Source organism: Erithacus rubecula (genome assembly GCF_903797595.1).
Source record: "Erithacus rubecula genome assembly, chromosome: 1".
Taxonomy (NCBI): domain Eukaryota; kingdom Metazoa; phylum Chordata; class Aves; order Passeriformes; family Muscicapidae; genus Erithacus; species Erithacus rubecula.
The window spans coordinates 21,618,009-21,637,740 of record NC_136658.1 but is presented as its reverse complement, the minus strand read 5'-3'; the positions used below and the strand labels follow the sequence as shown (position 1 = coordinate 21,637,740).

Here is a 19,732-nt window from a genome sequence, read left to right as displayed (position 1 = left end):
TCCCCAAGTTGGCCATCTGTTTGTATTTTCCCAAACAATCCCAGTTCTAGTTCAATCACTTCCTACTTCTGCCCTGTCCCTCACTTCGCTTCCGGCCGCCTGCTGCTGCCCCCTGTCAATCAAAAGACACTTCCCCATATGCAAAGTTTCCAGAGTTCCCAAGAAACACCTCTTCAGTGGAAGTCCTAACTACCCATGAACTAAGGAGCTGTTGAGTAGAGTGGCACCCCTGGACCAACAAGCCCAAATAGAGTTCTGGACGTGCCTGTCCCTTTCCTGCCCTTGGACAGGACTGCACGGGAACCTCCTTCCAGCGTCGCCTAAGCAAGCAGCAGCAGGCGTCGGCCCCTGGCGACCCCCCCAATTCTTCAATAAAAGAGCTGCTATTTAATAAAGGCTTTGGCCCTGCTCCGTTTATTACAACCAGGATAGGACATGTGGATGCCTAAGTGTCTTTTACAAGGAGGCAAGGAGGGCTAATGGGGCATGGCAGCAAGATCTTTTGCCCTTCTATGTCTGTAGTTTGAAATGGTGCAAGATCAACAGTTCCCAAGTTCTTGCAGTGATTATGCAAGGCATGCCCATCACCTCTCTTTAGCCACATCAGAGATGTCAAGAAATTAAACTTGCAACCATAAGGAAAATAATAATGCATTGATCACAAATTGTTTATTACCTTTCACTGAGACTGATGGTGATGCTTCTGATAAGTCTAATGAAAAGTGTTTGACTGTCTCTGTGAACTTGATTATTGATTATTAGTGAACGATAAGAGTCCATTGATATCTGGCTGATGCCATGCTCCTATTGCTTTGCAGTTAAAATGTCAGTTAACATGCCATTTAATATTCTATTAGTATTGAATTAGCACTTATTACACTGTGAAAATCATCACCATAAATCCTTATTAAAGCATGATCCATTCAGCTGGGTGGCATCTCTGGCAGACTAAGAGGGTGTGTGTTTGCGTGCAGACGTTCATACTGAGGTGCATCATCCACATGGATGCATGTTCAGAGCATGCCAGGATTTGGGATTTCCACATTTGTACATTGATTTTTCCTGAGAGTTTGAGAGGACAGGTATGGTGAACAGAGGGCTCAAATCTATTTCACTTACTCTTTCCATTTTCCTTTTTTTTTTTTTGTCCTCTTTCCTTTCTTTATTTTGGTAGCACCTGCTAACTTATTTTGGGACAGTTGCAAGGTTGCCTGACTTTAGCTATTGACCACTGTCTTAGGGCTGACATGGATGAGTGTAAGACAGGTTATGACACATTTGCTCCTCCAGTGAGAGGAGGGAGGGTCCCTGGTTCATCCTTCCCACAGCAGCAAAAAGGACAAGGCATTGTTCAGAACTGAACACCACTGAACTATTACGGACAAGTTACCACACAGGGGCATATTTACTACCCCAAACAGAGAGCTGTAATGATCAGGGGCAGGGTAGAGCTGCTGAGTGCTCACTGTATCTGGGTGGGGATGAGACAGCAGCCTGGTGGGGATGCTGTGGTGCCATTGTTCTGCTGGAGTCCAGCAGCACTGATAACTGTTCAGGGGGATTTTCAGAAGTGACTGAGAAACTTCAGCTGCCACTGACTTCAACTTCCACTGTTGATCTTATTTGCTTTTCACTACCAAAATACCTGATCCCTGATCCTTGGTGCTGTTACAACTCTTGTATTTGCAAGAGGGCTCTTGACCCTAAGGCAGCCAGCTCTGTGGGTGTTTCTAAAGGGCCATTGTGCCCAGCCCTGGAGCACACTTCGCTCCCTGGCTCCTATCTTTCAACTCCCATCACTGGTGATTGCAGCCTGGGATGGCAAATGGAACTGGAGCAATGCCTCATCACAATGGTTCTGGTTTCTATGTGTAAGTGGCTGCTCATGGGATCCCCTGCATCTTTCTTTTTGACACAGAGTAGCTTTTTGAAAATAACTCGGATCACACCTGAGAGTTCTTTTCAGGGACAAGTGTCTGCCTGGCCAGGAGGGTGCTTTCTGGCCTGAAGGCCAAATTCTCACTCCCCTTCCTTGGCTGGGCAGCATCAGTAAAGGGCAGGATCTGTTGGGCTGCTCTTTAAAGCAAATGTTTGTCAGATTAGACAGAGCTGCTTACAGCTTGGCCAGTGGCATGGCATGGCTCCCATAGATGCCCATGCAGCTTGGCTTTTCTCCTGCCCACAAGTAACCCCAGAACAACTTGGACAGCATCCATAGGCATGCCAAAAGAGAGTGGGTGTGAGGTGCTGGCCATAATGGTGGGGTCACATCACAAGGGAAGGCAGCTGCAGCACAGCATGAATGAAATGCATTCAAATAGAGGAACTTGGAAAATGTCTGACCCATGCTAAAAGGCTGTATGAAAGCCTACTGTCAAATATTTGTCTTATCTTGAAGCAATAATCTTTATCCTCTCTCTTTCTTCTTTCAAATACAACATATGCATGAATAGTGAATAGGAGACAATCCTATGCAACATGATCTGGGAAGACCCTTCTCGAGCAGGGAGGTTTGACCATACGACCTCACTGTGGTCCCTTCTAACCTTACCTATTCTGTGATGCTGTAATAGCAGTGGCAAGAGGTGCTGGCTTATTTGTATGCTGGGACACTGTGGGCAGAGCTCTGAGAGGAGAAGGAGCAACAGCTCCGGAGACTGAGCCTCCTGTTTATCTGCAGAGCAAATGTGATGTGACCTGCAGCAGGGCAAACCTGCTCTCAGCCTGTCTGAGCCCAGCCCTGAGGGGTACAGCTGCCAGGGTGAAAGAGGTGTTATGCCTGTCTGTCTTCCTCAGCCCTGGTCCTCTTGAATGAGACACAGCTGACAGTGAGCAGGATGTGTCTCCTCAGTGGCAGCTCCTTGTCTTTTCTGTGCAGATCTCCTTCTGGTGGTGGGGAGTGGTACAGACCAGTTGCCTTTGCCAAAAATGCTTTTGTCTTCACAGCAGCTATTCTTCTTCTTTCTCTCCCTCAAGAAATGAAATAGTTGTCAAGTTACAGTTGAAATGGGGTTAGTTTGTCTGCTGACTTGTGAAGGTCAGCACTCAGGGCAGTGGCAGTGGCTGGTTCTCCTGCTGCTCCTCTGCCTGTCGCCCCTAGCTGTCATTCCTCCTCTCCTGTCCACCTGAGATGTTCACAGGACATGCTGCGTGTGTCACAGGGATGACAGTGACACTCCCACAGCTTCTCATTTTCAGCCTGAAATCTGCACTTGCCTGCACAAACAAGCAGATGTGCATCAACAAGTACATGTATGTGTTAGGAGGGTGGTGTTTGAACAGTGAAATAATTCCACAAAATTATTTCTTTGTCAGAAGGCTGTAGATGGGAGATACTGTATAGTTTCTTCCCCTTGTGCTGCTGACAGTGAAGGATGGAGGAGCTGTGCTCTGAGCTGGCAGAGCTGGAGCCCTGAACCTTTGCCCTCCAGGCTGGAAGGGGTCTGGGAATTTAACTGTTGTATACTTGTTTTTTTGAAGGTGAGGGACAAGCAAGGGAAGAATGACTTCCAGCCTTTCTCACTGGCTGGTTTAGAAGGGATTTGGTGATCAAGATCTTTTGTGGTTTACCAAATTAATTTTTGGTGCATCTGTAGGCCACAGGCAAAAGAAAGAGAGAACAAGAAACATGTCTGCCCCAAATCCCATGGATTTATGAAACAAAGGTTCCTGAAACTCTTGAAAGAGTTAAATTGCTAAACACTTCTCTGTAGGACAGCAATGATGCGAAGATTGTATGGCTCACTGACAAGGCAGGAGTGTGCTGTGAAGTTTCTAAGCAAAGCAGCAAAGAGAAGGAACAAAAGGGAGATGATGGAGATGGTTGCTAATCTCCCTCTTACCTGTTTCATCCTCTGCAGGTGTTATGTAGAAGACAGAAGCTCCAAGGTCGCCTGGTTAAACCGTTCTGGCATCATTTTTGCTGGAGAGGACAAGTGGTCCCTGGACCCTCGAGTAGAGCTGGAGAAGAGAAACCCCCTGGAATACAGCCTGCGGATCCAGAAAGTGGATGTCTACGATGAGGGGTCCTATACGTGTTCAGTGCAGACACAGCATCATCCCAAGACTTCCCAGGTTTACTTGATTGTGCAAGGTAAGCAACATGGCTGATGGGAGAGCAAGGACATGGAGACACAGTGAGTGGAGGGAGCTATACTATTATAGGAGAAACTCCAGAGTCAGTAGCCTGTGTGTCTCTTATGTTTACACAGGAACCAGCTGGACTCTTCCCTTCTACTGTGGTGTAACATGGTTTTACTCTGCTGTCACTTTGTCACTTTAAAAGTGGTGACAGAGCAGGGGACACCAGTGATGCCAAGCCATATTCTAATATAATGCAAACCTGGCTCCTGGCTCTGGTTGTTTGGCACTGATAGAAAAGCATTTGTTTATAATGACACTTTTCAGAACATTGTGCCTCATCTCTTCCCAGAGAGCCCTCTGGTTTCTTCGCCTCCTCCTTCCTCAGGTTTCCTTTCTTTTTTCTCGTGTCAACAAGCTACTGTGCTGTGTTTTTTGGCCTTCCATAGTCAACTCTTTGCCAAGCTAAGAAATTAATTTTCCTGTGAGTTTTTCCATGCTGGGTCATTGGTGCTGGGTCACAGGGTGCACCTGTGAAACCTGGTACCTGAGGTACCTGCCAGACATGTTATGTTGCCCTCTCCTCTTTTAGCTGCCCTTCTCCTGTGTGTTTTATAAGGAACAGGAAACTTGGCAAACTGGCATATCTGTCTGCCTGCATTTATGGCATAACAGAAAGTAAACAAATTAAAGATTTCACCAGTTACTGGTAAGGTCATTTACTTTTTGTTCTATCCTGTTCAGACCAGAACACCAAACAAGTGAATTTATCCAGTTTTATTTAGTTTTGCTTTTAATTTTCATGCCATTTTGTCTATCTGCCTATTTATCTAAAATATTTACAGAGCAGCTTAGGTGATAGATATGTATGAATGAGTTTGATACATATTGCAGATATGTTCAGCTTCTATATCATCCTTCAAGCAGGAATTTGTTATTTCTCCTGATTTATGTAGTAACCCACAAAGTTGCAGAATTGATTTCTCCCAGCAAGTTTTTGAATCACTCTGATTATAAATGCATGCAGGAAAGGACTTTTCCTCTTGCTGGTGCTACTTGGCAAACTGAGGGGCTAAGTAGCAGCATCCCAAGTGATTATCTGCAAGGTGAAGAAGTCTGGACGTGCCATCAGGGGTGATGCTTTACACACAGGTGTTGTGAGCCAGAAGGCTCCTGGTTGGTTTTCTTGCCCAGAATCCTCCCCCGGCAGCACAGAGAGCAGCCCACGCCTGCACACAGAGCAGCTTTCCCAGCCTGGTTCAGTGCTTGCTGTGTGAAACACTTCCCCAGCCCTGGAGGTGTACCCTGCCTTGCTGCTCACTACAGCAGAGCAGAGCCAGCCCTCTGTAGGTGGTTTATTGCTGGTGAAATCTAACAGCACATAATTTCCATTTACCTGTCAAGAAAAATATAGGGACAAATGAATTCTAGAGCCATGCATATGTATTATTAATTTTATTTGTGCCTATTAGGTATGGGCCTAAGCAGCAAAATTGAGTTCTCTAGCTTAGCTTTCACTTCAATATGTGGGTATCTGGCTCTGAACTACTGCCACCTTTCTGAGAATGAGAAAATGTAGGTTTTGACACTCCTAAACTCTAGATGCCTGTAAATAAGGTATCTGTGGGTAATCTTTGTTCCAATACCTGCCACAGATTTCATAAAAGACCCATTGTGATATTGTGCTTACTGTATAATCCTGTAATTAGGTGAAACTCATAGCTTTAATTTTTCTAAAACTAAATTTAATCTGGAAAAAAAAGTGAAGGAAAATATAAATACTAAATCCTTTACAATTTGGAAGAGTTAGTCTTATTTTAAACATGTTTTAAAAATAATCTTAACTAATAAAACTAATTCAGTACAAAATAATGTGTGTTAGAAAATAATCCTTGTAGTCTCAGAGCATTATTTTCATATATTGATTGCTGTTTTTCTAAGACTTGCAGAATGTCTGCCTGAAAAATAGTCTGCTACTAGTACAAATTAAAGGAGTTTGGATATTGAGTCATGCTAAACTATTTATTTTTATTTGTTTTATGTAGTTTATTTACTTCTCTTGTTTTTGTGTTCATGCATTTCAAAACATAGGCTATTTGAAGCTCTGGGCATCTCAAATGTAAAAATAAATAAATAAAAGAAAATACAGGTCCTGAAATATTAAATGACAGAGTGGTCAACCAGTTTGCCTGGTAATCTGGGAGGAGAATTTCTGGAATGATGGTCCTTTGAACAAGTTCAGGGAAACAAAAACAAACCAGGATCAGAGACTCATTGCTAGTTTTGTGCACGTAGTTGATGCCTGGATTTGCCAGTGAGAGATACTGCAATGACAGCTGCTCCTGCCCTGGAGACAGTGGGCTGCTTTAGGGCCATGTCCAGGCTTTCTATTCTGCTCAATCAGTGTTGTCACAGATATTTCTGCATCCCACTACCAAAGACAAATCCTTAATCTCTCCCAGTTCAACTCCCTCATCTGTCTAGCCCCTTGTCCAAGTTTAGGACAAATTTGGGGAAAAAGAGCTCCAAAGGGCCCTCCCGCCCCCTTTTCTTTTTCACAATTCCTTCCTTCACTGAGCTCAGAAAGAATTGTTCTTCAGGTGAAAATGGAAAAAACTTTTTTATTAACAAAAATACAAAAGAAACACTCCCCAACCCAAACCCAGATGAGACGAACCCAGCCGGTCCTCGCCGGGGAGAGCGGCAGAGCCTCCCAAGCCGACCTCCAGCAGCGGCCTCCGAAGTCCAGATCCTCGTCCTCTGGAGTCGGTGCAAATCCCTGGAGCAGGGAGAAGAGAGAGAGGGGGAGGGGCAGCTGGGAGCAGGCCAAAGCAAGCCCAAGACAAGCCAAAGCAAGCCCAAGACAAGCAAAAGCAAACCCAAGACAAGCCAACACAGGGTCACAGACAAAACAGCTGGGGGAAAAGGAAAAAAAAACGGCCAAAGCAGCCAGGGGAGGGGGTTACAGCTGAGCAGACAGCCAGAGCAAGACACAGCCCACAACCGAAGCGCAGCAAGAGAGAGAGCCGGAAAACACCAGCCTAGATAAAACCATCCGAGGGAGGGACCGGCAGCTGCACGGGGGAAGCAAGGAGAGGAGCCAGTCCAAACATCAGTCCATAACATTCCACCCCTTATCCCATATCGTGATCATTGACACACGATTGGGATACACACTCACTAAACACGATATGAAAACTTCCTCTGACTTGCTTAAACCTTCAACACTTACACATTTCTTTCTGTTCATAGAATCTAGTATACAATGGTGGCAACACTCAACAATAACATTTGTCTATACTTCATCCTATAGTCAGATCTCCCTGAGGTACACAGCGGGTTGTTCCATCCTTCTGCATTATCCACCAAGTACATCCTGGTCCTTGAGCAAAGGCAATCCCATGAATGGGTTTGCCTGTACTCGAGGCAGGATGAATCCATACTGTCTTCCCTAGCAACCCTCTGACATGGGCCACTGGGACTTTGTCTCCGTCTACTACATTAAGGCCTTCAGACTGGGCGGGACCTGCTCGGTTGGTGGAACCTCGAGTGTTGACTAACTAAGTGGCTTTTGCCAGGTGCTGCTCCCAGTTTTTTAGAGATCCCCCACCTAATGCCTTTAAGGTGGTCTTCAACAATCCATTGTACCTCTCCACTTTACCTGCAGCTGGTGCATGGTAAGGGATATGGTACACCCACTCAATACCATGTTCCTTAGCCCAGGTGTTTATAAGGCTATTTTTAAAATGAGTCCCATTGTCTGACTCAGTTCTCTCAGGGGTACCATGCCTCCAAAGGACCTGCTTTTCCAGGCCCAGGATGGTGTTGCGGGCAGTAGCGTGGGACACAGGGTAGGTCTCCAACCATCCAGTGGTGGCTTCCACCATGGTCAGCACATAAAGTTTTCCCTGGCAGGTCTGAGGCAGTGTGATGTAGTCAATCTGCCAGGCCTCCCCATACTTGTATTTGGACCACCGTCCACCATACCAGAGGGGTTTTACCCACTTGGCCAGCTTGATGGCAGCGCAAGTGTCACAGTCATGAATGACTTGGGTAATGCTGTCCATGGTAAGATCCACCCCTCGGTCTCATGCCCACTTATAGGTGGCATCCCTACCCTGATGGCCTGAGGCATCATGGGCCCATCGAGCCAGGAACAACTCTCCCTTACGTTCCCAATCTAAGTCTATCTTTGAGACCTCTATCTGTGCAGCCTGATCTACCTGCTTGTTGTGCCCATGTTCTTCATTAGCCCGACTCTTGGGAACATGGGCATCCACATGACGGACTTTCACGGGGAGCTTCTCCACCCAAGTGGCAATGTCTTTCCACTCATCAGCAGCCCAGATTGGTTTTCCTCTACGTTGCCAGTTAGCCTTTTTCCACCTTTCCAGCCAACCCCACAGAGCATTGGCTACCATCCACGAATCAGTGTAAAGGTAGAGCTTTGGCCATTTCTCTCTCTCAGCAATGTCCAAGGCCAGCTGAACAGCTTTGAGTTCCGCAAGTTGACTCGATCCACCTTCTCCTTCGGTAGCTTATGCAACCTGTCGTGTGGGGCTCCATATGGCAGCTTTCCACTTCCGGTTCATCATGTGAGAACATAACTTCTATTATTAGGCACAAATGGAATATAGCTGTATCAGAGACTAATAAGTGGGTAGGCAGATCCCAGAGTGCTGTTGGAGCCCTTAAAACTGGAGACCATTCCATGTCCACAATGCCAACTGAAGTAGGCAGGGGTCACTGTATCCTGAGTGTTTGCAGTGTTCAGACCCACTGCAGTCTAATGGAGTTGCATTCTAGGACCAGGTCCTTTTCAGCCTTGAGAAAACCAGCTTTCCCTGGCGTGAGCTCTGCTTGGTGAACTCTACTGGTCAGAGCTGCAGAAGTGTATCACAGAAAAGGGGACATCACCTCTCTAATGTATGTGCCCAAGTCCTTCAGTATTTTCATGGGAAGAACCAGTTTTATTTTGTCAGCCAGCACCAATCTGCAAAAACAGCCTACTCGCTCTACTCCTTTCCTCTCTTAAGTATGCACATCCAAGGAGAAGATCCCTTTCAACTGGGCACATTGCAGAGGTCTAAAAGGGGAGTAATGAAATTGCACTTTAGAAAAAAAAAAAAATCAGAACTTCATGGACAGCTAAAAGCAGATAAATTTGTCCTCATAAGTTTTTCCAGCATTTGAAACATAAAGCCACCTCTGCTAGTACAAGTAGGCATTTGCTGCCAGAAGATTCATTAGTGTAACTGTGGCTATCTCTTCCATTTTTCTGATACAGGTGGGCAGCACTGCCTTGGCTGGGGATGGCTCTCCTTGACCAGCTCAGTTGTTACCAGGTGCTCTCTCCACTGGGGTGAATGCACCAAGAGACTGCTCTAAGGCACCACCTCACTCAAAGCACTTTGTGCTGCTTCAATTTAGGTACAATGGCCAGTTGCAAAGCTTCTGTTTACTCACCCAGTTATTTCTGCTGTCTGATCAGAAGAGTAAAGTTTTGAAATGCCTTGAAGAGATGTTCTGGTCCTTCCCCATGCAGTGAGACAAGATCATCTCTACAGTGGCTGCCCCATACATATATTTTTTTAAGATGTCCTGTGCCTGCATAGCTGGTGCATGTCCATTATTTCACTCTCCTTGTATTTGGAAAGCTTTTATTAACATATGATCCAAATTGATTTTGCTGCCAATTATTTCTGGTTCTTCCAAGACACATAATGCTTATTTTTCCTCTTCCTCAAAACTACCTTATATCTGCCTGAAACTCCTTAATTCCTCTATCTCAGAGATCTCTAGTGCAGCTTAACAGGCTCACTGCTTTACAGAGGTTGCATTTTTTCAACCCCTGTGGCATATATATTTCACTACTGTTTGATTTGTCTGCATGTTTTCCTTAAATGAACTGTCCAAAACCAAGAGTTGCAGTTTAGGACTCAGTCATGCAGATACAAGTACCAGCCGTGTTTTGCATATCACACTTCACTTACCTAACCCCAAAATGAAATGAGATTTACCTTTTTCATATGAGTGCCTCACTGCTTTCATTTGTTTAGTCTTTCTGTCTTTCTAATCCTCTCTTACTGGTCTGCAGCTCATTCTTCACTTTTGTATTTGAACATTAATTGTTTGTCCCCCCTTCCTGAGAATACTGCTTTGTGCTTGCTGCTGTTGGATGCCATCTGGTTGCTCTCTCCATGGAGACCACTTCAGTGCACTTACATCCTGGGCTCCAAAGCTCTTGCAACTGCCCCCAACTTTGTCATCGACAAAAGTCAGGAGCCTTGTTTCTGCTCCACCATGAAGGTGTTAATTAAAGTATTGAAGGGATCAGGACACAAAAGCTGACTGTGGCAGCAGCCCACCAAACCCTCCATCCCTGGTAGAGAGCAATCTGTTGATTGCAGCTCTTTGAAGCATCCTGATGGAGGTTTAACATCCACTATATTCTCTTAACATGTTGAAGACTGTCAGATCTTATGAAGTTAAGATGTATCATATAATCACACATACTGCTTCTGCATTATCTGTTATGCCAGCTATCCTACAAAAAAAAAGGGAAATGAGGCTGGGGTGGCATGATACGTGTTTGCCAAAAGTAATTGCTTTTTTTTTCCCTTTACTCCACTGTTATCCTCTCAGGGCTTATAAATGGGATGTTTAATCATTTGTTCCAGTATGTTGAGTGACTTGTTCCAGGAGAATTGAGTTGTAACAGGGACACAGTGGCTGCACCTTTCTCAGCGTTACCTTGGGTTCTTGTTCTTTTAGCACTATATCCTCAATCCCTTCTGAGGCATTAGATAACAGTGGGAAAATTCCTGTGGTCCTTGTTTGTCTCACCAGGATGATAAGCATAAAGGCACAGAGATCTTGGCATGCATGGGGTTTAAAAATTTCTGCAATAAAGACCTAGGCCTATCCAAGTCAATCTGGAGGAGTAACTCTACTAGGAGGAAGCAAATGGTTGCTGTCAAGGGACTTTACGTATAGGTATCATTTTGAATGGAGGTAGTTGTAACTTTTCAGTGAAACAAAAACATTCCATTGTTTTTGAATTTTATTAAAATTTAATCCGGAAGGTTTTAAAGGTCTGAGGTGCTTTTTCTGGTCAAAATCATGAGGGCAAAAAGCATTACCACATTAGCATTACCACAGCCCATCTACGACCTAAACATACTCAGCTGAGGTATGAAGAGCTTCACATTAACATTTTCACTCATAGCTTAGGATTCCTGTGGACTCAATAGTATTTCTTGTGAATCCCAGTTATTGAGTGTAAAGATTGTGGACTCTCCCTTGGTTTAATATTTATCTCATGAAAAAAAATAAAAAAATAAGGGCTTCATCATTTTGACCAAACAAAAGTTTGGAAATGTCAGCAGCAAATGTTTACAAAGAGGAGTGTTTGTTTACTGGCAAGCCCTAATTATAAACCAAAGTGAAGTGCATAGCAGCTCAGGCCAAATCCTACAGTTAACTTTCTAACTGCGAGGCATTTCTAACAGCATGTGAAAAGAAGTACAGAGTGTAGAGCCTTTCTCCATTATGAATTGCCTTTGTAGTGCTCCTTGCTTGCAAATATTCATACTCACTGGACATTGTTTCAACATGATATAAAGATGTATTTGTTGTTCCTGGTATTTAACCATAGAGAGTTTATTATTAACTCTATGAGTAGATTAGCTGTGCACCCTCTCAGTCCACTCTCCTGAAATTAGACTTTGTGCTGGTGACTGGTGCAGCAAGAGAGATCCTTTACCCAGACAGGCAGCTGAGGCCCATATGGCTTCCTCAACATAAACTGCTCTCCCAGCAAGGATCTTGGTTAGAGCTAGGTCTAGGGCTGATGTCAGAGGGTGTTGTCTGCTATCCCTGGAGGAATTTGGAAGAAGTGTAGATGTGGCACTTAGGGGCATGGTTTAATGGTGGACTTGGCAGTGCTGGTGTAACTCAATGATCTTAGAGGGATTTCAAACCTGAGCAACTCTGTCGTTCCGTAATCTGCCTAACCCTTGCCCTCATCTATGAGGACAGCAACAGGGAAAGGTGATGCTTTGGACTTTGGGACTGTGAGAAAGATTTCTAAGTAGAACTGATGCAAGGCACAAGAGTATATTTTCTAGTATCTGAAGTCACATATCAAGTGGAGGTAATTTCTGGTGCTCACTAGCCTGGCACCTGATACAGAATGAGGTTCTTCTGACCAAATGTAGATGTTACTATTGCTGTGGGTTGTCTTGGACTCCCTTTGTCATAAGTGAGGAGATTAGACTTTCTTAGGCACAGTCCAGTTTATCCTTAGGTATCCATCCAAAATTCATCAGACAGATTAACCAGTGGAAATGTCAGTGTCTGTCCCCTGGCTGTAGGGAGGAGCCCCTGTCTGAGCAGTCCTTTTGGAGCCATGCATCCTTTTAGCCTTTCCACACCTCTTTTTCAATCCTCACTGGTGTTTATTCCTGCCAGAATGCTGCACTGGTGGCTGTCATTGCTTGTGGTTGCTGAGAGACTGGAGCCAGGCTGGTCTTGAGCAGATCTGTGGAGGGATCCCACCTTCTTGTGGCATTCCCACCTCTTTGGCCTGTGCTGGGAGCAGAGCAGTTTGAAGAGAGCTGAAGCTATTTATCCTTTGCTAGCTGGATAGCAAGGATGTTGGAGTCAGGTGCTGTTCTCTGAGAAATGTTGGCTTCCCTGCTTTGTGGGCACAGAACCCAGAAATCAGAGGAATCTTTCTGAGCACTAACACTGTAGCGTTTTTCATTCCAGGGAAAGTGCAGTAGGTAAGAGCAAGCACAGACCGCTTTGTCTTTTTGGGACATAGCACCAATGGGAAAATGACAGTGTATTTGGCATGCTGTTTCAAGGAATGATGAGATAAATGGGAATATGAATTTTCTGTAAGGAAGGAAGGAATATCATTTTACTGGGAATGGTGCGGGAGAAGGAAAAAAAAATATGGATGGGAGAAGAATTCAGATTATTAGGGGGACTTGAAGAGAGAAGTCTAGTACACTTGGAAGGGAGTGACAGCAGTTTGGTGGGGAAAATAAGCTGAGAGAGCAAGGACTAGTTTTGGGCAACTGAAGCATGTAGATCTTGCTGTACTTCTTTTGGTGTTACCACGGACCATACATTTCTACCAGAAAAATAATTCCAGAAGGTTAGCCACACAATAGTATTGGTGGCAATTTTTTTAGGTTTTCTGTAATACTTTACTTTGGCAAAATCACAAAATGCAGGAAAAGGCACCTTGTGTTTAATAAGTTACCAAGAAATTTCCTTTCACTCCCCATCTAGTATTTTTATTTCACCCCCATGGTGACTTGATGCCTCTTAACTTCTGTTTTCCTGTCTCCAGGCATGGTCAGAATGATACAATGCAGCTTACGCTTTGGCTCTGTTATATTGGTTGGAGCTTAGCACTTCTTACTGCATAAATCAGGAGGTTTTTCTGGAAATATTTTGGTGCTTGCTTTGCAGGTGCAGGCAGGAAACAAAAACAGAATACTTAAAAAAATGCTTGCTCATTTTGGCGAAAGAAGTACAGCACAAAATACATGGAATACTTTCCTGTGGCTGGAAGGAAGGATCTTGATGTGATAATCCAAGTCCTTAGTGATATAAATCAGCTTAGCTTAAGTAGACTCTTCACAGTGGTATCAGCTGATATTGTGTGATTTTGTCTGATTAGCTGATTTTAGATTCACACCAGTGCTTTAAAAAGTTTTGCCTTGTTATTTCTTAGTCTGATGGTCTCAGTCTGCAATCCCAAGTCTTAGCTTGGGCTGTAAGACAGGGAAGTAGGGACAATATGTTTCTCTCAGCTCCTAACACAGCAAGAACTTAGTCCCACCACCAAGTCTGCTTTTGAGAGCACAAATAACCATTAGCTGCGAGACTGCACATATCAATCCATTTTAAAGCCAAGTGTGTTCCTTCTCCCACTGCTTAAAACATAGGCTGTGGTAGCACAACAGTTGCATTGACTTGTTGTGAGCCTTGAAATTTGACCCAGTTGGCCCCCACAACAAGATATGCCCCCTTGGATATCCTAAGACATAGATTCCCATTGCCTGTATCCTTCATGATGGCCAGTGTCTTCTCAGTAGTGAGTGAAAAAAAAAATTTGCCACATCCTCTTAAGATTTCTTTGCAGAAAAGAACTGTTGGTATAATCATTAATAAATATGTTATTCATTTTACATGGCAGGCCTGTAACTGCTTAGTAGCTTGAAAATTAGGAAAAATCTGTTGGTTTTCGTTGTTTCTTTTTAATGCCAAAAATATCTGATCTGAAGCTTTGGATTTCTTACACAAAATAATGAGAAAATATATATAGCTAGTCTCCATTAGAAACTTTAGGGTCAGTTTGTCTCTTTACTTACAATGTTGGTGATAGCTAAGGTTATTCATATTTCACATTTCTCTGACTCAGATCAACCTTTTCTGTAGCTTTACTGTCCACCGATGCCCCCTTGACTAAAGCCAGTCAAGAGATCTGAAGGTGGGAGGCAACAGGACCAAGGACAAACAACTGTGGTAGCCCAGGACTTTCAATTCCAGCATTCGTGGAACAGTGTGCTCCTTTTGCCTGTTTTTCTTATTTCATTGGTTCCAGTTGAGTCAATGCTGCATATCTGCCATGCCCAAAATTCCACGTGGGATGAAATTCCAGATTCCTGGGGTCCACCAGCTCATGTTCTTTGGTTTTGGCTGCTGTTACCATCTACAGTCATCATAGCTGTTTGTTAGTGGAGGAGAACCTGGATCAAAATCTTGATTCCACTGAAATTAAAGGGAATTTTGCTCCATTGGAGCCAAGATTTCATTTGAAATTGGAATTGGCTAGAAACAGATTGTAAAATAAACCTGAATTGAGCCAGCAGTTCAAAAACAACATCAATACTTACAGAAAGGAGCACATTTCTTTCATAAGCTTTCAATTTTATTCTTTAATATGAATTAATTACAGAAATAAAGAAATTGTCAGTTCAGGGAAGAGAATAAGAAGATGATGTTTCTAAAATTAGGGTGGGCAAAAGCAAGTGGGCACAGTCTCTGTGCCATGCCTTTTAGCACATCCTTGTGTCTGCATGGTGCAGCTTGAGCCCAGCTGGCCCACATTAACTCCTCCCATTTATCTCTATCCAGTGCTGGCCCTCATCACTCCTGCATGGATCTGTAGTCTGTCCTTTGGTGTGTATGCAGGCTGTGCCTTGTAGGACATGCCTCTCCCTGCTTTCCACAAAAGCAATGAATGATAAATCGTATTAGGTAATAGGTTTTCAGGGTTTGGATTTTGATGGGTTTTTTAACAGCTCCAGCTCTTGTTTTTATCTTAAGAAACATTGAAATTGCTACACCAGAACCAGCTTCTTACTCACCAGAAAGTGAAGAAATACTCTGTGAAAATAATTACTTAATATCACATTTCCTATATAGCTGCTAAAATGTCAGTAGTTGGCTGCTTGGGAATAAGAAAAACACCAACAAATAACAGAATAGCAGTTTCATTTAACAAAGCCCAAGATGTGATAGTTAGAGGGGAAAAATAACTCACCAAATGTGCATACAACAAAATAGACAAAAAGGAAACAGATACTGAGACATATGGCTTCCATTTACAGATTATTCAGAAAGAGAGCACTTTCTCAAAACCCAACCACAGCTTTTGAAAATGTATTAAAAAAAAAAAAACCCACAAATATTAGGTTTAAAAGGTGTTACTCTTCAGCAGAAAATAGGAAAAAGGTTGCTGGGAAGGGAACAAAGGTTGGTGCTAGCAGTCTGAGGGTGCACAAGCACGTAGCCACTCTTGCTGGCAGTTCTGGGTCGTTAGCTGTCACAGCTCAGGCTATCAGTGAGCAGAGAACCAAGGAGCAGGAACCAAGCCCTGCTTGAGAAGTCGTAGTGGTGTGTGAAAGTCTGAAAGATCCCATTGTTTCTCAAAAATGCATTGGGAGTGCCATCATTTGTCTGTCCTCCTTTTCCTGAAAGGACCTTTGGAAATCCCCAAATGAGGGTTGTGAGCTTTCTCAAGTCTGATATCAAAAGTCAGAGGCTATAGAGGCATCAGCAATGCTACTTTTGAATTTCCTTTCATATTCATATATCAAATTTCCCTTACATTGACTATTTGATTTGATGATCTTGTGCATCAATAGTCTTTCATAAATCTATTAGGAATGTCTTTATTGTGTGGACACGTATAAGAATGAGGAGGAGTTCTTCAAAAATAAAACTTTTGGTGCTCCTCAAATAGAAAAGTAGACTACAACTGCATTTTTTCCCCCATTCCATGAAGGTTACCTTTAAAAAACATCTGTGGAGGAAAAAAAAGATAGCTAGGGAGATTCTCTTTAATGAAATGAGAATTGGATTTTGGTGATAAGTTTTAATTTAGGGCAAATAATTTAATTGGAATGATTCATTAATTTTGGGGTGTGTAAATTTGGCCTCTGGCAGCCTATTTATTATCTTCTTTATTCCTTTCTGTGTCTTCTCTATTAGCAGTATAGGAAAAGCCTTTAGTCTTTAATAAGGTAAGGAGACATTCCCTTTGAATGTATGGAGAAAGGACTGTCGTGGTGCAAGGATTTGACCATAATGGCATCTCACCATGAGGTACCCTCAAGCTGTGAGACACTCAGGCTGCAGGACCTGAGAGCTTGTTTTCACACTGTCTGGGCATGTGGATACTCAGCTCTGCATAGGGTGCAAGTGATGTGGTGAACCTAGGACATCTGGCCATGGTTGGCTTGGTCATAAGAGAGGTTGGTAGCACTGCCTGGTGCTTTGGGAAAATTCCCAGGAAGGTGACCAGAGTTTTATCACCAGAAGATACTCTATGTTAGGGCTAGAGTACTGTAAGCTGCACTGTGAGTCAGTGGGTGACTGAGACACCTCTTCAGGTTCTGTTATCTGGGAGGATCAGGTCTCAGCTTTGGTGTACAGCAAGTCATTAATGTGTTAAGTATAGACAGGCAAAGTAAAAGATTAAGGAGCCTTTCGCAGGGAGAGGAGCCAAGAAGCAAGATCCTAATCCTCAATTCCACATGGCCCTCATGCAGGTGCTGCAGCAGCAGCTGTATTCTGGAGAGTCTCTTCAAAATGATTGTCCCCTTGTTAGGCTGATGGGAATGTGACTTTTTGGTATGTTCCTGTTTTGAATGCAAAAAAAGATATGAAAAAAGTCTTTGGGAATAAGTACAATAAATCTCCCCAAATAGCTACAGAACAGACTGTGCAAGGTAGAAGCCTTATGACCTTGACTATACAAATCCAGCTCTGAGTTTAGGGATTATGACTACATAGAGCTCTCAATTCACAATTTTACCTGAAAGATTAATCCACTTGTTGACCTACAAAACGAGGTTAAGAGCCAGAGTTCATAGAGATATCAGCCCTCATGATGCTGTTTGAAGGGAGTTTTAGCAGGGTGGCAGTGACTGCTTCTCCTACTCTGTTTTTTACTATTGTGAATATTATTTAACATAATTCATGGCATGTTTAGTTTCCAGGAGAATATTTATAGCCGTGTAAAGCCTGTGGACCACCTTCATAATCCAGGTAGACCTTTTGTTTTCCCCTGTACATCCTGTATGGATAATATCAGGAAAAGCCCTGGACTCCAAGCTAGATAGCATAGACTGGCTCATGTTTCTAATTGGTGGCACCTTTTGGAATGGATAGAACATGTCCCCACTACACTGGGGACCAGTGGGAGGGCTGGTCTCCTCCATGTTCCCTGTCATGACCCCGTGGCCCTCAGACATGCATCTTTTTTGGTTGTTTAGTTTGTTATATTTTCTGGTTCGAAGTGCCTAAAATAAAGCAAGGGCTGGGACACAGTCTGGCAGACTGGTGCCTTTATAACATGATGCCAGAATGTGTGTTCCATGGCACAAGAACATATGGAGGGATTTGAAAGCCCAGGTTCTATGGGGTTGGTTTTGGAGGACTTTCACTGGTTGAGGAAGCTGAACTTGGGATCATCAGCATGTCTGCAGTCTGCTGTCCATATCAGCTGTGCCTGCTCCTGCTCTGAGAGGGGATGCACTTGTTCATTCTGGGAAAGAGCCTGAGAGTGATCTCATTGTTGTACCCATAGCTGTTCAAAGACTGGCACAAAAACAAGAGACTGTGGCTTGCTCTCTGGAGCAAAAAAGAACAAACTGCATTGGTAGTATAGACTTTGCCATTCAAGGTCATAAAAGGTTTATCTCTTTTTAACAAATCCAGGGTTCTGCAGAATAAATTGCACAGGAACCGTATCAGAGACAGTGCTAAAACCCAAGTCCAAAGATAAACATCTGTCACTTAGTATTTTAAGTGTGACTCTCTGAAGGTGTTGCATCTCTTGTCTGTATGGACACAGTCTTGCAAGTAGAAGTGGTGCACTGCAGCTGAGATTCATCACACTTAATCTTAGACATCAGAGTGCTAGTAACACAAATCTAAACTAGTCATCTGGCCCTCATCTGTAGTCTGCTGTGAGAAGGTGGCATCTTACTCTTTCTGCTGTCTGCCTTGAGATAATGCGATAGATCATCCCCCAGAAGTCCCTTTACTTTGGACTACAAGAGGAATGTAAATGACTAATTTAGATTTACACAGCAAACTTTTCAATGTCTAAAATTTGGTGGCATTAATCCACCTTGTATGTCTATTCAGGAAAGATGAAACCACATAAAAGACTAGTTCTGGAGACTGTCACTTCCCAAAGTCTGTGTTCTCAGCTGCATTGACAGGTCTTGACTATTCTTCTTGCCATAACCTGCACTGTGTGACATTAAATAGTATAACAATACCTTTTGTTTTAGTCTATAATCTGTTCTTTACTGGACAATGCTTTCAGTTATAATCCCTGACATATTTACCTGTCCTTGCAAAGGGCAGCTGCGTTCCTCTCCAAATCTCTTGCTATAATCCTGACATAAATTCATACAAGTTCTCCCAGTGAAAGGTTGCAATCTCCTTGATTGGATACTCCTGCCTCCTCTCTCCCACTGAGCCAGAGGGTAAGGGACGTCCCTGAAAAGATTTCTGCACTTGCTGCCACCAGCCCAGCACAGCCTGAGGCACAGGCTGAATTTTTCACAAGATCAATATTGCTATTCTAGCCCAAAGTGTTCCAGGGTACTTAATTTTTCTCCCAGATTTCCTGCTGCCCCATCTCTCTAGTCCTTGAACTACTTTGAGATGTCTCTAGTGTTAGACCCAGGCACTTCTTACCATCTTCTTTCTTCTCCCTGAAGGTAAAACTGTATAAGATTTTAAAAAGAAATTCCAGGTATTTAATGACTTGCACATGCAGTTCTCAGGAGCTGCAGTACCTGTTGCCTGTAAGTGCTGGGTGCTGCCACGTGTCCATCCTGGTGCTTCAGAGCCCATTACTTTCTATGAATTTCACAGTGTAATCCTCTTCTTCCTTGTGTTCAAGGACACACTGTGGTCTGTTCTCCCAGCCCTTTCCACTCCCTTAAAAAACTCAACAACCAAACTTCCCACCTTTCAAAAAAAACCCACCCCCCCAAAACCAAAAACCACCTCTCTATCTCCATTTATCTAATCATGTTGGGTTTGTGGACCTTTCTGACAGCAATCACAGAAACTCTGGAGTCTGCACAGCAAAACTCCTCTCTTT

General features: G+C 43.5%; 1 protein-coding gene across 4 annotated transcripts in view; it reads left to right on the top strand.

The window, feature by feature from the left end:
• The window catches only part of LSAMP (limbic system associated membrane protein), a 986,958-nt gene that overhangs the window by 827,208 nt on the left and 140,018 nt on the right, over nucleotides 1-19,732 (top strand). For all 4 annotated transcript variants that reach the window (XM_079305982.1, XM_079305983.1, XM_079305981.1 and 1 more), the window contains one exon: nucleotides 3,861-4,093. In XM_079305982.1, the coding sequence (XP_079162108.1) occupies nucleotides 3,861-4,093 (233 nt within the window). The remainder of the gene's footprint in view (nucleotides 1-3,860; nucleotides 4,094-19,732) is intronic.